At 42.5% G+C, this 14,312-nt stretch overlaps 2 protein-coding genes across 2 annotated transcripts in view; both read right to left on the bottom strand.

Annotated features, from left to right (window-relative positions):
• Positions 1-7,908: 7,908 nt before the first annotated feature.
• On the bottom strand, positions 7,909-9,948 carry KCNJ11 (potassium inwardly rectifying channel subfamily J member 11). The gene has a single exon (XM_010711086.4). It carries the CDS (start codon positions 9,808-9,810, stop codon positions 8,617-8,619), a length of 1,194 nt encoding a protein of 397 aa, XP_010709388.1. The 5' UTR covers positions 9,811-9,948; the 3' UTR covers positions 7,909-8,616.
• A 3,595-nt stretch (positions 9,949-13,543) lies between these two features.
• ABCC8 (ATP binding cassette subfamily C member 8) overlaps positions 13,544-14,312 on the bottom strand; it is a 67,341-nt gene continuing 66,572 nt past the window's right edge. The window contains exon 39 of the mRNA XM_085224240.1: positions 13,544-14,188. Coding sequence (XP_085080366.1) covers positions 14,051-14,188 — 138 coding nt within the window. The 3' untranslated portion in view covers positions 13,544-14,050. The remainder of the gene's footprint in view (positions 14,189-14,312) is intronic.

A 14,312-nucleotide genomic window follows, 5' to 3' on the forward strand; every position in this document is an offset into this window, starting at 1 on the left:
ACAGAACTTGTGTAAAATTGTTGGTTAAAAGTTGAAGAGCTCCAAATTGAAGCTGTTATCTTTAATTCAGCCGCTCTAACACTAGTTTGCTTTCTGAGGCATACCCCACTGACAGAAGCAATTTCACTTTCCCCTCTCAAGCCCAAGATCTGATTTCATACTGTAGTATTTTAGTATTGAGAAAATGATACTGATTTTAGATCAAACTCAGGACAAGGTACAGTGGTAAAGCTTCCTAACTAGTTTAATGTCAAACTACAGTGCTTTCTCTTCATTCTTATTTTTAGCTAAGTAACAGGATATTTTGATTGGTAGAAGTGATGATGAATAGGCTGGATATAGCCTGCTCAAGGTAAGTGCTTACGTTGATACATAATTCCTACCTTCAGTCTTATTCCTGCTGCTGAGATGATGGAGGAATACATCCATACCATAGAAGAAACAACCATCCTTTAACAAAGAGCAAAATTTCTGTATTCCTACTATATGCAGTAATGACCATGCATGCATGTATGTGCAGGACCTTACTGAGAAAGGTTATTGTGATTCCAAGACTAGCAGGTGAATCCTAACAAACACTCTTAGCTTAATGTCTCTGGAGTATCTTATTTCAGCAGCTTTCTAATGGAGCCTTTTCTCTCTTACTTCAGCAGTGCCCTGTTGTCTCAGAGATGAAATTCTTATACAAAATACACCTAGTAAGACAGTCTTGAAGTTTGCACATACTAGGATTAGAGGATATTAATCCAGCAGCACACCAATCTGTGAAAAAAGCTTTTCAACTCAAATTTGCAGGTAAAATGTCTTATTATTTATTTTTCAGGGGGAAGTTTAAATCTGACTTCTATTTAGCAAATACTTTATTTTAGAGCAGTTGGATGAGAGGATGAGACATTCTTCAGAGTTATTATAGATATTGGAGCCTTAACTAAAAGAGGTTACCTTTTTATGTATTTTTATATGTTATAGTAACGTGGAAATCACTGAACTTTCCATCCCACAGTTATGCACTGAATAGCCACTCCTTACACTTGAAACACAAACACTACTTTTCCCTATAACTCCTAAAGGATCAAATCAAACCTGTCAACTGATGCTGATCAGTGGTAGCTTTATTTAAATGCTTTCAGAAAATGAATTAAATGTATGTTCCAATGGATAATTTTAATCAGACATTCTCTGAACTGCTTCCATGTTTTTTAGAGTCAGTAAAAAGGCATCTGCTGAATTTAGAATGTTTTGGAGTAGTTTTTCTGTGAATTGATGTGAAAACCAGCGATCGCTGAATACAGGGGAATGAGAACATACTATTATGTACCTTTAGACTGATGTTAATTTGGCAGTACTTCCCAGTGCAGCACTATGGATTTGTGTATAGATATATTCATTCTCTTTGTGATGAGTCAGTAAAAAGTTATTACTATTTTAAATCATTGTAGTTCTTCCTACTTAGTAGGAGAACCTAGCATGTTCTTAACAAGCTGCTAATAAGCAATCTCTGGCTGCAAATTAGAGCCACACAGAACCCTCTGAAAATTATTTGTTTTAAGGCAGGATAGATAGCATTTATTTATTTAAAATTCTCTTAAAAAAAAGAAAAGTAATTCTGGTTCTCTAGCCAACAAGAAGCTACTCCTTAAAAAATAAAATATTTTCCAACATACAAAGAAGTAGAAACAGAAACCAGACCATCCTTGTAGTCATTTCTTAAGTAACAACAGAAAAGCGGAGCAAAAAAATATAGGATCACATGTAACATTACTACTAAAGAACAAACTTTTGATGAAATCTACATTTTAAAACTTCATTGAGCTCCACTTAATGAAAGAATCAGACTCTCTTCAGTGAAGGCAGATGCACACAACTGTAGAAAGAACTAATACCACAGAAAATACTTGTAATGGTAAGATCGTAAGAGTTCTGACTGCAAATCACAGGCCAATTACAAAACAGTTATTTTATATTTTTCCTTAAGCAGACACTGTCCAAGAACACAACAAAACTTTTTAGGCTCGATACAGCAGTGAACCAAATAAACAGAAAAATCAAGTACAAGAATAACAACTTAGCAGGAATAAAAAAACTACAATATTAGAAACTGAATGATCATATTTACAAAAGTTTGTAGAGCTATATAAATAATTCATTTAAGAATGCATTACACACAGATTCTGAGCCTAAATATTTCAATCTAGGATGTCCAGACAACATCCAATAGATGAGAATCTGTGAAAAGATAGTGACTACTTCTTACAGAAACATTTCTAAGTACAAACTGTCTTTGGAAAAATATCTGCTTACTGCCTGTAGTTCTAGATGAATGCTCAACAAGTATGAGCTATCCTCATATCCTCATTCACTAATCCTTGGTAAAGCCAACCATTAGGCCCTCCAAATCACCATTATGCATTCAGCATGCCTACAGAGTGCTTGCCATCCTACAAAATCATCATTAGAACTGGATAGAGAAGGCAATTTCTTTATTTCCTCAGCTTCTTCAAGATCTAAATTTACCGTGATGTTCTGTAAAGAAGCTGTTCTTAGGCACATCTTGCTCTTATAAAACCCATACATTTGTTAGAGAAACATACTAATCTTCCTACTCATTTTCCCAGTCCTTGTTTCCCCCAGCCCTCTGAAACACATGTTATTTTACCAGGAGTTTTCCATCAAGTTTAAAGCTAGAGTGCAGCAACCAACGCTTGAAAACTGCATCTGGGGAATAGGCAGGATATTGAGAATACTGGTACACTGCCTGGGAGACAGCAGGAACACAAACAACAGATCTCAAACCGAGTCATGAACGTTCAAGTAATTCAAGTTCCTCAATCAATAGGCATATACAAAATGCACAGTAGCCATAACCCCCCACGTCAGAGAAAAAAAGTTAAGACTTTCACTTACAAGACAGAGCAAAAAGCTCCTATAGGCTACTAGAGAAGAAAAAGACTTTCAACATAAAGTACAAGGAACAGCATGTTTTAATAAAAGCGCCATCAGAAACTATTTGGGGCAGCTGCCCACTCCTATCAACTTAATAGGAGTCAACCCTAAGAGAAGAATCCTGGTGCTAACGAACCTGGCAAACTCTCTTGGATTTAAAGGCCTAGGATTTAAAATGGGGGCCTGATTTGAAACTCGTTGAAGTTAAGGACTCCTACTGCCACCCCTGATATGCAGTGATATTTCTCTGTGCTTCAGCTCTGTTCAGAAATAACTATCATAACTAAAAATAATAACAATGCTGTTTACCCATTTTGTCTACCATGTCCTGGATAGTGGAAACAAATGCCATTTAAATGGCAGACATACAAAGAATATCCAGGGAAGGAAAAGGGTGACTTCACGGCCACCACTGTGTGGCATTGGGATGAGTCAGGATACTCAATGCCTCCAGGCAGGGAAAGCTCCAGCAAAGAGGGGGCATCCCTCTGTGAGGCCACCATCATAACACCTCTGACTCTACACCAATTCACATAGGATTGCTGACTTAGAGCTGCTCAGCTTGAGGTAGCCTCCTGCGGATATGCCACCTGCATTTAAACTCGGTAAGCCAGGTACAAAAGCGCAAAGTGGCAAGTGGCAAAGAGGGGCTGCACAGTTTTAATGTTCTTTTGAAGAATTTTTTTTTTTTAAATGAGTCATTTTCCTGTGATGATTCTTTAAAGTTGCATTATGCATCAAAATAGCAGTGTAAGCAAAAACAAACAAACAAACAAAAACAGGCAGTGTGCTGTGCTGTCTTCCATAGGCACCTAGCAGTGCTGCAAGCAAGACTGAGGCAGAGGTATCTACAGCCTCTCAAGAATGTCTTCTGCACTTTTAATAGTTCTACTTGGGTGGGGGAGAGGGGGAGGTGGAGGTTTGTATCACATATCTTTCTCCCGTTGCTAAATCAAAAATAGTACGCTGAGTCATTTGTTATAGGCAGCTAGACAGTCTCGGCCACACTGAGCACGTGTCCCAGGTCTGGATTCCCGAAGGCCTCCTTCCCATAAGGGTCTTCCCACCTCAAACAGCAGCTTTTCTTGAGTGACGTCTGTAGTGCTGATTGAATCCACCTGAATGCTGCAGCACAGGCTTTCAGCAGATCCTTTGATACAAAAATGCATTCAAATAGGTGGGAATTCTTTTACTGCCTTCCGGGTCAGAGCTGTTGCGTTTGAGGTATCCATCTTGGGATGGAGCATCTGCCCCTCAATGAATGCAGGGCAATGCAGGAACATGCACTACAAAGAACATTGATCCTTTCCATTTTTAGTGGCAACACCTATATGACTTTGAGTACAGGAAGAGAGAAAGATGTGTCTATAATAACCAGGAAACCTAAAATGCAGCATTTCCGAACCTTCTTCTCTTTTCCTCAACCAATACCTGAAGAACTAAACCACTTCTCCTTCTGCAGCAACCTGTACAATGAACAGGAAATAATCTGTGGTGAATTTTGTTCCATGCTTTGTACAAGAAATAACTGTGACAGTTGCAAGCTTGGCAATTTCACAGATTGTTCTCTAATATTGACTTTATTTTTATATTTTATTTCTCTAAGCACTTTTTCCTTATCCCAGACTGAAAGTAAGCTGTGCCATCTGGCCTGCAATAATTATCTAGTAGGGGCGACTGACATACAAAGAAAGAGTGGAAGAGGAAGGGAAACACGAGGAAACCAATTCAGCTTTCAGAGGACTATTAATTTTTCATTAGTTTGGTATTATTAACTATTAATAAGTAACTAGCCACAAGAATCAGTCACCACAAATGCTGCCTCTAGAAGGGCTCTCTTGTGACTGGTACCTTGCCCAGCACAAAGCAGTATTTACCCACTGTCCAGATTGAGCAATGAGGATCATGGCTGGCCTGCACTCACCTTACAGGGCAGACTGAATTTTGACACTGACCCTTCTGCTAATCTATCTTGATATGTAAGCACTGGTTTAGTTAAACACTTTTATGTGAAGCTCTCACGTCTACTTTAACACCTCTGTTTTCTCATTTCGGCATCTTCACACCTTTGCTGATATGAATTGCTTCAAAAGAAAACAGTTTATTGCTTCTTGACATCTTCCCACCACGTCACCGGTGAATTTAAAATCTGTGTCTCTGACTCTCCTTTGCCCTAATACCCAGCTTGCTGAGTTCACCTCTGTTTTTTATCTGTTTCACAGGGAGGTTTTCCTGCTGAAATGCACTGCCATAATACTATATTTATTGTATGCCTTGGAGGATAAAGAGACCAAATCAAACCTTGTTGTCTTCTAATTTCTTACACGTATGCCTCTTGATTTCATTAGGAAATGCAACATAAAACAGATATGCCCCATGGCTATGCTGTCACTGCAAGTATTTTAGAATGATGACAAATGTTCTTCAGCCTCTGTTTCTTATTAATAAACCCTTCGATTCTTTTGTCCCTTTCATCGACCTCTAAACTAAGTGCACTAAATAGTGTGAACCGTGTGTATAAGCTGGTAACGGTCTCTACATTCCATAGCATGTGAAAAGCAATTTGCATGGACACAGCTGGCTTCACCACACCCTTAAGGAATCGAGCAGTAGGTCGCTACAAAACTCAAAGCTTCCTACTGTCTCTGTCCATGTCCTCTCCCAGTCAGGGCAATCCCCAAGCACGTCATCTGCAGCTTCCCTCCCACAGGTTTCTGTGCAGAGGAAGCGTGGAGGGAGCAGCAGTAGGAACAGCGGCACATCGCCCCAAGCTGCTCCTTCAGCAGGACCCCAGGATGGCACCAATCAGAAAAAAAGTAGCAAGTCCAAAAGCTTGCTCACGTTGAACCTCAGCTACAGAAAATGCAACGTTTGCTCATTGCTGAGAATGAGGACTTTTCTACCTCAAAAGACAGCAGTGATGTGTTCTTCAGAATGCACCACACAGAGGATGTGGGTGGTCAGCACAAGTGCAACTTCATGAAAATCCTCAGAAATTTCTGTTCTCAAGTACTTTGTACATGGCAAAATGAAAGAGCCCTTCAAAATAAGCAGCGCCCCTTTTTCTCCCTTGCCCTGCCCCTGAAATACTGCTGAATGTTGAAAGTGAGGAAAGAATAAATTAAGATTTCTGAAATTCAAAGTTACGAACAAATGGACTGAAATAATTAGCTAGTGATTTTAATAGAACAAATCCTGCCTTCCTCTTAATATGATAGTGCTTTTTTCATCCAAACTTCAGAAAATTGAGCAGCTGCTTGTAAAGGGAGTGACATAAGAGCTGGTTCTGAAAACAGCCCAACAGAGGCAAGCTCTTTCCTTCCACCCATCCCCTCCCCATCTCACAAAGAAAATTTTCTACCTCTCTGTAGCACAGATCTCCCTGAGGGAAAAGGAGGCTTGACATCAGGGCCTGAAAATAGTTGCTGAAATTGCTTCACATTTAGGTCAAATACTTCTCCATCTGAAGAAGTTTTATGTGACAACATTGAATCTATCTTACATGTTAATGCAAGGCACTCTGGAAATGGAGGAGAATCCAATGGTGTAAGTCCATGGAAAGCTAATGCTAAAATTATATCTGTGAGTATTGTAAAAACAGAACAGGGATAAAGAACAGTGAACTTTCAAAGGAACAGAGGTGTTGAGGAAAAGTAACTGGCTTTGCTGCAAGTGCCTCTCTGATGAGTGATAGAACTGGTGCAGGAAGAGGGAAAGCTGGAACATAATGTGTCAACTGGACTCAGAGAATAAATGTAATACACAAAGGCACTGCATCATTCTCTATTTGATTTAAAAAAAAAAATTACTATTACAAATGTAAAATGTGCCTTTTCCTATTTTCTTTACTAACTACTTGCTAATGTGCTAATGCTAGTTTCACTGCCTTTTCATTGTGAAACAGAACAGTGTTGGTGTATGGGGCATTTGGAAATTGAATGGATACTTATTCACCTCAGTGCAGTCTGATAACACTGATACAGACATTCAAGGATCTGAAATAGAAAAGTATTGAAAATATTGATACAATTCTATCATTTTAAATCAAACTGTGATTTTACCTGAACACAATTTTATTTTATTATAGATTCCTGAAGGTGTTCTATAGTCAGAAGGGAAGTTCTGTGACTCTCTGGAACATCTGTCCCATTGCTACCCTGACCAGCTGTCAAAAATGTGGCCGTGTTATTACTCAGATGGATCACCGAGCACACATGGATCTGATCAGGAAACTCCCTCAATCAACGCCCATCATTGCTGCCATCTCTGTGAAAACAACTGTAGTCAGGCATCAGGTCAGTTCCATAAAGCTTATTTAGGCTTTGTTTACAGAACGTTGTATTTTTTAATTGAGTGGCAGTTTGTCCTGTTAATAGCATACTGCAGTTAATTAGCTATACCCTAATAACGCAGGAATAAAGCTGCTGCTGTTGCTGCCATCCCCACACAGAGGAGCATGCAGAGAGGAACCACTCCTGCTGTCACGGTGGGGCTGACAGGGTGAACATGGCTTCTATGCTCTTGAGTTCTGCTAAACCTTCAGCAGGCACCGGCTGTGCAGAGGTCAGGGTGTGAATGGAAAGGAAACCATTTCCTCAGCAGTAGTATTTGTGACCCGGCATCCCAGGAGAGACCCTGCTGTCCTGCACAGCCCTCCTTCCCGCTGCACAAACCTCTGCTTCTTTTACAAAAGGGAAAGGAGTGAAAGCTTTTGTCTGCCGCATGCAGATACGTTCCAGGATTCAGCACTGCCCTCCCATTCAAAATACCGGATTCTATTTATAGTCCCACATTCTCTAACAGAGTTCACTCCAACCTAAAGCAGAGATTCATTTCCTACTGGGTGTCCCTACTGCCGTTGCAGTAGATGTTGCTTCTCATTTAGACAATTAGAATACAGAATGTTTCCTATTTATGATTAGCCTCAGTTGCACGTTTTCTGCTGTTCTTTTTAGGGGAAAGCGATGCTTACTATCAAAAACACACAGCCCAAAAGGTACACTTGACTGTTTTATTTTGGAAGTGTAAAGGGTTTTAAAATAAACAAAAGGAAATGTCCAAATAGATTTCATACTGCATGTGGTAGGAGTGGCTCCATACAATACAATATGGATGCAGCAAACCCAGCCGTTTATTTAAGACATTGAGTATAATAGCACAGACCGTCCCAGATCTGCTCGCGTCGCACTACACTGCCTGACCTTCTTGTTACTGTTTAAATTCAGCCTGCTTCATTAATTATTAATACTTTATTTCTCGATATTGATTGTTCAAGTTAGAAAAGAGCAGTTAAAAACTACCGACTTTAAGACAGACACTGCAAGACCCCCAGAACTGCAATCTCTGAGGATAGAGAAACATTTGTTTTTTGAGAAAATACGTAGTTACCTAGAGATTAATCAATGCAGAATGATCGTGCAACTCAGCATGACAGTCGGAACCAAAATTTAAAGCTGCAGATCGGGATTTTCCTACTCCCAGTGCTGCCTGAAATCTTGCACCTTTAAAAAAATATAATTAGCTTTACATTTATCCCGCAATAAATAACAGCAGAACATACCTTGTGCTACCGACCTGAATTTTTTAAAAAAGTAATAGAGGCCACCTCAGTGTTTTGAATTTATGAGATCTTTCAGACACAAAGCCCTAACACAGTTTCCCAGTCAAAAGGCATCAGGAAGGCTCATCAGATATGGTGAACTTGGGCTTTAGCTTGATAGATCTCTTCCTTATGGTACTTCTAGGGGAAAATGGCACTGTGTCCATAATGCTCTTGTCCTCCTCCAGCTGCCTGGCAGTGCACGAAGGGGTGGGCACTTTCACCGTGTTGCCAAATTTAGAGTAGTCCACAGAGTACTGCCCATCTTCCTCGGCCACGATGGGCACAAACCTCTGGCCCCAGAGGATTTCATCCGCCAGGTAGGAGGTTCTGGCTTGAGTGGTGATGCCAGTCGTCTCCACCACCCCTTCCAAGATGACGATGATCTCCAGGTCCTCGTGGTGGTGAAGGTTTGTGGGGGAGATGTCGTAGAGGGGGCTGTTCTTGTCTATCACGTGGTAGATGATGAGTGGGGAGACGAGGAAAATGCTGTTGCCCCCCACGGGGTTCTCCATCTGGATGTCGATCTGGTTGAGGGGCACCACTTCCCCCTCCAGGCTGGAGGTCTTCTTCACCACCTGCATGCGGATGGTGGCACTGATGATCATGCTCTTCCGGAGGTCGCCCACCCGCAGCATGAAGCACAGCTTGCCATCCCGCAGGGCGATGACCGCGTGCTTGCTGAAGATGAGGGTCTCGGCACGGCGGTGGGCTTGCGAGGTCTTCATGAAGATGCAGCCCAGCATGATGGCGTTGATCACCAGCCCCACGATGTTCTGCACAATCAGCACCAGGATGGCGGCCGGGCACTCCTCCGTCACCATGCGTCCTCCGAAGCCGATCGTCACCTGCACCTCGATGGAGAAGAGGAAGGCGGAGGTGAAGGAGTGGATGCTGGTCACGCAGGGCACAAAGCCGTCCGGGACCTCCGTGGCCGGGGTGCGCTGCAGCCGGGTGCCGTGGTCCAGGTCTCCGTGGGCGAAGGCGATGAGCCACCAGACCATGCCGAAGAGCAGCCAGCTGCAGAGGAAGGACATGGTGAAGATGAGCAGCGTGTGGGGCCACTTGAGGTCCACCAACGTGGTGAAGACGTCCTGGAGGAACCGGCCCTGCTCCCGGATGTTTTTGTGGGCCACGTTGCAGGCGCCGTTCTTGCCCACGAAGCGTGCCCGTCGCTCCCGGGCGCGGTACCGGGCGTGATCCGGCACATCCTCGGCCAGCCGGGTCAGCACGTACTCCTCGGGAATGATCCCCTTCCTCGACAGCATGGCTCCCCGCCGCCGCTCCGCCGCTCAGCGCCGCCCCATGTCCGCTGCCGGCCGGGGGCGGGGGCGGCGGCCGCGCCACGGGGCCGAGCGGGCGAACGGCGCCGCCGCAGCCCCCGCCGCAGCCGGAGCCGGCAGAGCGACAGCGGGGACGTGACGGGCCGGGCCGCGGCCACCAGGGGGAGCCGAGGAGGCCGAGAGCCGGCGTGCGTGGCTGGGCTCGAGCGGTCGCGCCCTCGGTAAGGCGGCCCTGGGCCGGTCCCGGCTCCGGGCGTAAGGGTTAACCAGAGAGCTGGAAAAGTGCGGTTCTCCGCCTGAGGGCAGCTCGCAGCGGTTTCCAGCATTTTAAAGTGACCGTAAAGAGGCTCTGCTCCATCACTCAGTACTCAGCGGTGACGATTTGCGCTCTCACAGTGATGGAAATAGTTACACAAGAGGCAGCTGTGCCTTTGGTGCCTTTTTTCCCTTCTCTTTTCTCATCGTCTTATTCTGTACCTTATCCTCCAGAGGGCGGCAACTGCATGGATATAGAATCAAAAAAATGTGTTTGGGGGAGAGGTTTAAAGAACGTGGTTGTTAGGAAGAAGCTTATTACAGTGAGGGTGGTGAGGCACTGGCACAGGTTGCCCAGAGAGGTGCTGAATGTCCTATGCCTGGAGACAAGCAAAGTCCAACTGGATGGGGCTCGGAGCACCTGACCTAATGTAGGTGTCCCTGCTCGCTGCAGGGGAGTTGGAGCAGGTGGCCTTTAAAGGTCCCTTCCAACTCAAACGATTCTGTGATTCTGACATGTTACAGAATGGGGAACCGCTTCACGGTCTGGTGCTGGGGATGCAGCCCGGTGCAACAAGGGGAGCTGTGTGAACATACCATGCTGCGTTTAGGAATCTTGAACTCTATAGAGCTAGAAGGGCGTTCCCTTGTTTCCACTTCTGTTCTTTATTGAGATTGTCATTTTCCACTTACCTCCTCTTCCCTTCACCTCTTGTTGGCTGAGATAGGACAGTAAAGCAAGTGGCTTCTGGTGGAGAATTTCTAGAGCAGAATGAAAGAAGCCCTGTCTTTGGGGATCAAGTGACAGATACTTAAAAGAGAAAAGTGACAGATCTTCAGTGTGAGCCAACATATTTGTGTTAAGTACTGCAGGACAAATTGGGCTCATGGGAAAAAATCCCATACTTGAATGCTGTGTACAGAATCATGAGGGGTAGTCATGAGGGGTAAGTTTTTGAGCCCTCAAAATAGGTTTTACATTTCAAAACTTTCTTTCTTTTCATTTTTTCCTAATTGTAGTAACTATTCCTAATTGAAGTAACTATTCCTAATTGACTTTTCCTAATTTATATTGCCATGGTAAAATGAGGGGATAAAGTTATAAAGATTTTTGTTAATTTATAGATGACAGCAGGGTGGAAGAAGCCCTATTTTCATCACCATGGGCAGCCAATCCCACCAATATCCTTGGGATTGAGCCAAGCCTCAGTCCAGAAAAATGAACAAGTCTGGCTGGGGCAGCTCTCCCATGCCATGCTGCTGCTCTGGGTCTGCTTTGCTCCCATTTCAGTACAGCCCTTTGATTTATTGCCATGCTAACGTATTTGTGAGTCTGCTTTGGTAATAACTTCTGGACCATCTGTATCAATGCTGCAGGTTTAATGACTCCATAACAGCAGCGAGCCTTCCATCTTCTGGGGCTTTACAGATCCCACCGAAGAATAACTTCCTTGGAGATGGCTTCTGGTCACTGTTGAGACTTCAGCCCTTTGGAGTGAGGAGGCAGAAAACTCCTGGGATTGGATCCTATATACAGGGACTGGATAAAAATACATTAAGGAACCATGCAGTGTGTTCGAGCCAAGTGCTGGCTAAGAGGCATCTGTGTTCACACATTTATCCATCAGTGTTCTACCATTAAAAAGATATATAATCTCTGGGCATGAACTAATTCTCCCACTCTATTTTCCTGCAGTGATGCCTTATGACATCTAAGCTGCATTTACAACAGAAACCAGTCATTTCCTCTTTGAGATCTTATGTCTTAATACTTCAAGATCTAACATGGTCTTCCACTTTCAAAATTCTTGATACGTTGGCTCCTTTTCTCACTTCTTTTCTATGCAAGTCCGTAGAATAGGAGCTGTGCCAAATTGCAGTCTTTGATCCTAGGCACATTCTTAAAAGCATATGAAACCTCACTGTCCTGTATTTTACCTCTTGCCATTTCGTTACGGGATCTTCCATAGGTGATTGTAAAGTTTCTGAGGGTATCTCTGTTCAGCACGAGGTTCAAGACGCTCTGCAGAATGGTGTTTTCCCAAGCCTTTATGGGATGGGCACCTGCCTTTTACCAGTGCTGGGCAGGAAGGAGACAGCACACGTGGTGCTGCATGGGGCAGCTGCAGTAGTAACCTGTTTGGCACTTGCTGTGCCCTTCTGCTACCCTGGAAGGAAAGCTACCTGTCTTCAATTTCTGCCCCCACTAGCCCTAATAGATGCTTAGTGCCTCAGGGTGAACACACACCAATACTTCAGCAACTGTTTTTTCTTTGAAGCTGCCCAGCAAAATGATACTCTGGAAGAAGAGCTCTCTCTTAACTGCCCATTTTCTCCATCTACAGTCGCAGTGACAGAACTCATGCATTTTATCTGCGTAACTGTATTCTGCCTCTCCACTTCTACCACGAGTGTAGTATTAGCACAAGCCACATTTTTTCTCTGGTCCCAGTTTAAAGCCCTTAGATAACAAGCAAGGAATAGAAGCATAGAATTATGTGGGTTGGACCTTTCAGATCACCGAGGCCAACCATCAACCAGACCTCTTGAGTCTCATCACTAAACCACATCCCTTGTGAAACTGGTAATGATATTTCCTACAGCAGCAACAGTTCTTCCATTTCCCTGCTCTTTGCTGTGGTTTTAGAAGAGAAGTAATGCATTATAAATATCATGTATCTCTTGATAGTGTGCATCTAGAAAATACTGTTAAAACAGCATCCATATTAATTCATTTGGCTAAAGAGGAACAATAAAAACACACAGACACATAAAAATCAACCTCCCCCCCCCCCAAAAAAAAAAAAAAAAAAAAAACAACAACTAAAATCAATCCACAATCCACTTCCCAAATGCTGAGCTCTTCAAAAAGGGGAAAAGGACAAAAAAGGATGCGAAACAAAAGTTACTATGAAAAGAATACCAGTGAAGAATTCCTTTTAATCTCTCATTGCAACACTGCCATTTTAACTGCTAGAATGAATGTTACAGTCAGGTGATAGGGCAGGAGCAGCTGTCCAGTTAAGCTAGGATAATTTCAGTGATTACAAGTTTTCTTAAGTGTACATAATTTATAGGTAAGGATCACAGAGAATGCAGAAACAGTATCGGTGGGCGAAGTATGTGAAAGGAGCAGAGAATGAGTCAAGTCCCCGGGGCTCTGAGCTACAGTGAAAGGTTTAATGCTTTTTGCTTACCATCTCTGGAGGGATAATTTAGAGATTAACTGCTGTATCTGGAAATAGCGTGCATTAAATACTGATACTTCATCACAGCCTCCCTCCTCTTAGCTTCCTCACTGTTTGGGAGGGAGTCTGGCCCTTGGGAATCAGTGTAATATAATTCAGTAGGGGTAGGTGCAAGGCAGCCTAGGAAAACCTAAAGAAATCAAATTGTGATTAATTTTTTAAAGACATTAAGGGAGAGACCAAGAGACACAAGTAGTATCAACGAACCACAATGAAATGTTTTATAGATTTTATATTTAGATATTAAAGCTTTACATAGTCATATAATTAAAAGAGCAAATAAGCTTTCCAGAAATACCTTTGGTATATTATTTTTTCTTCTGCATTTAGTCAATAATAAGCATTATCTATGGTGGGGCTACAATGCATATAAAATCACATAGTAACAAAATGACAAGAGAGATTTAAGAGTTGCACAAAAGCTCCATGCTGGCCACGCTTCTGTTTGACGTGTATCTTGTCATATTTCATCTGTGTAGGTTTGGTCAACAATACTTCATGATTTCTTTGGTAGCAAAATAAAAAAGAATAGTAGTATACAAAAAAGAAAGGTACATGGATAATTTATTAATGCTTCAGGTGGAGACATTGCTTATTTCATTAAAAAAGGAAAAGTTCAGATTTATTATGAAATAGTATTTACATTTTTACATTTATAGGTATTTTACATTTTTAGAAAATGAATAATACAACTGTACTTTAAAATGCTTCATTTTTTTAAATTACTTATCTGCTTGTACAAAAGAAGCAAATACACTGTCTTCTTGTTCCAGCAGAACCTCAGGTTTGTCATACTCCAAAATAAGCCCTCTCTTCATTACAATGACCAAATCTGCATTCAGGATCGTGTGCACGCGGTGCTGAAAACAAATAAACAAAATGCCAGTTCAGGGTATCCACCAAATCTATTCCTGTATATGACAGACTTCCAGAAATTAATCTTCCCATCAAGTTTAAGATTTAAATTAAGATTTAATTTAATTA

The sequence above is a fragment of the Meleagris gallopavo genome, chromosome 5, assembly GCF_905368555.1.
Source record: "Meleagris gallopavo chromosome 5, MGAL_WU_HG_1.1, whole genome shotgun sequence".
In the NCBI taxonomy this organism is placed as follows: Eukaryota; Metazoa; Chordata; class Aves; order Galliformes; family Phasianidae; genus Meleagris; species Meleagris gallopavo.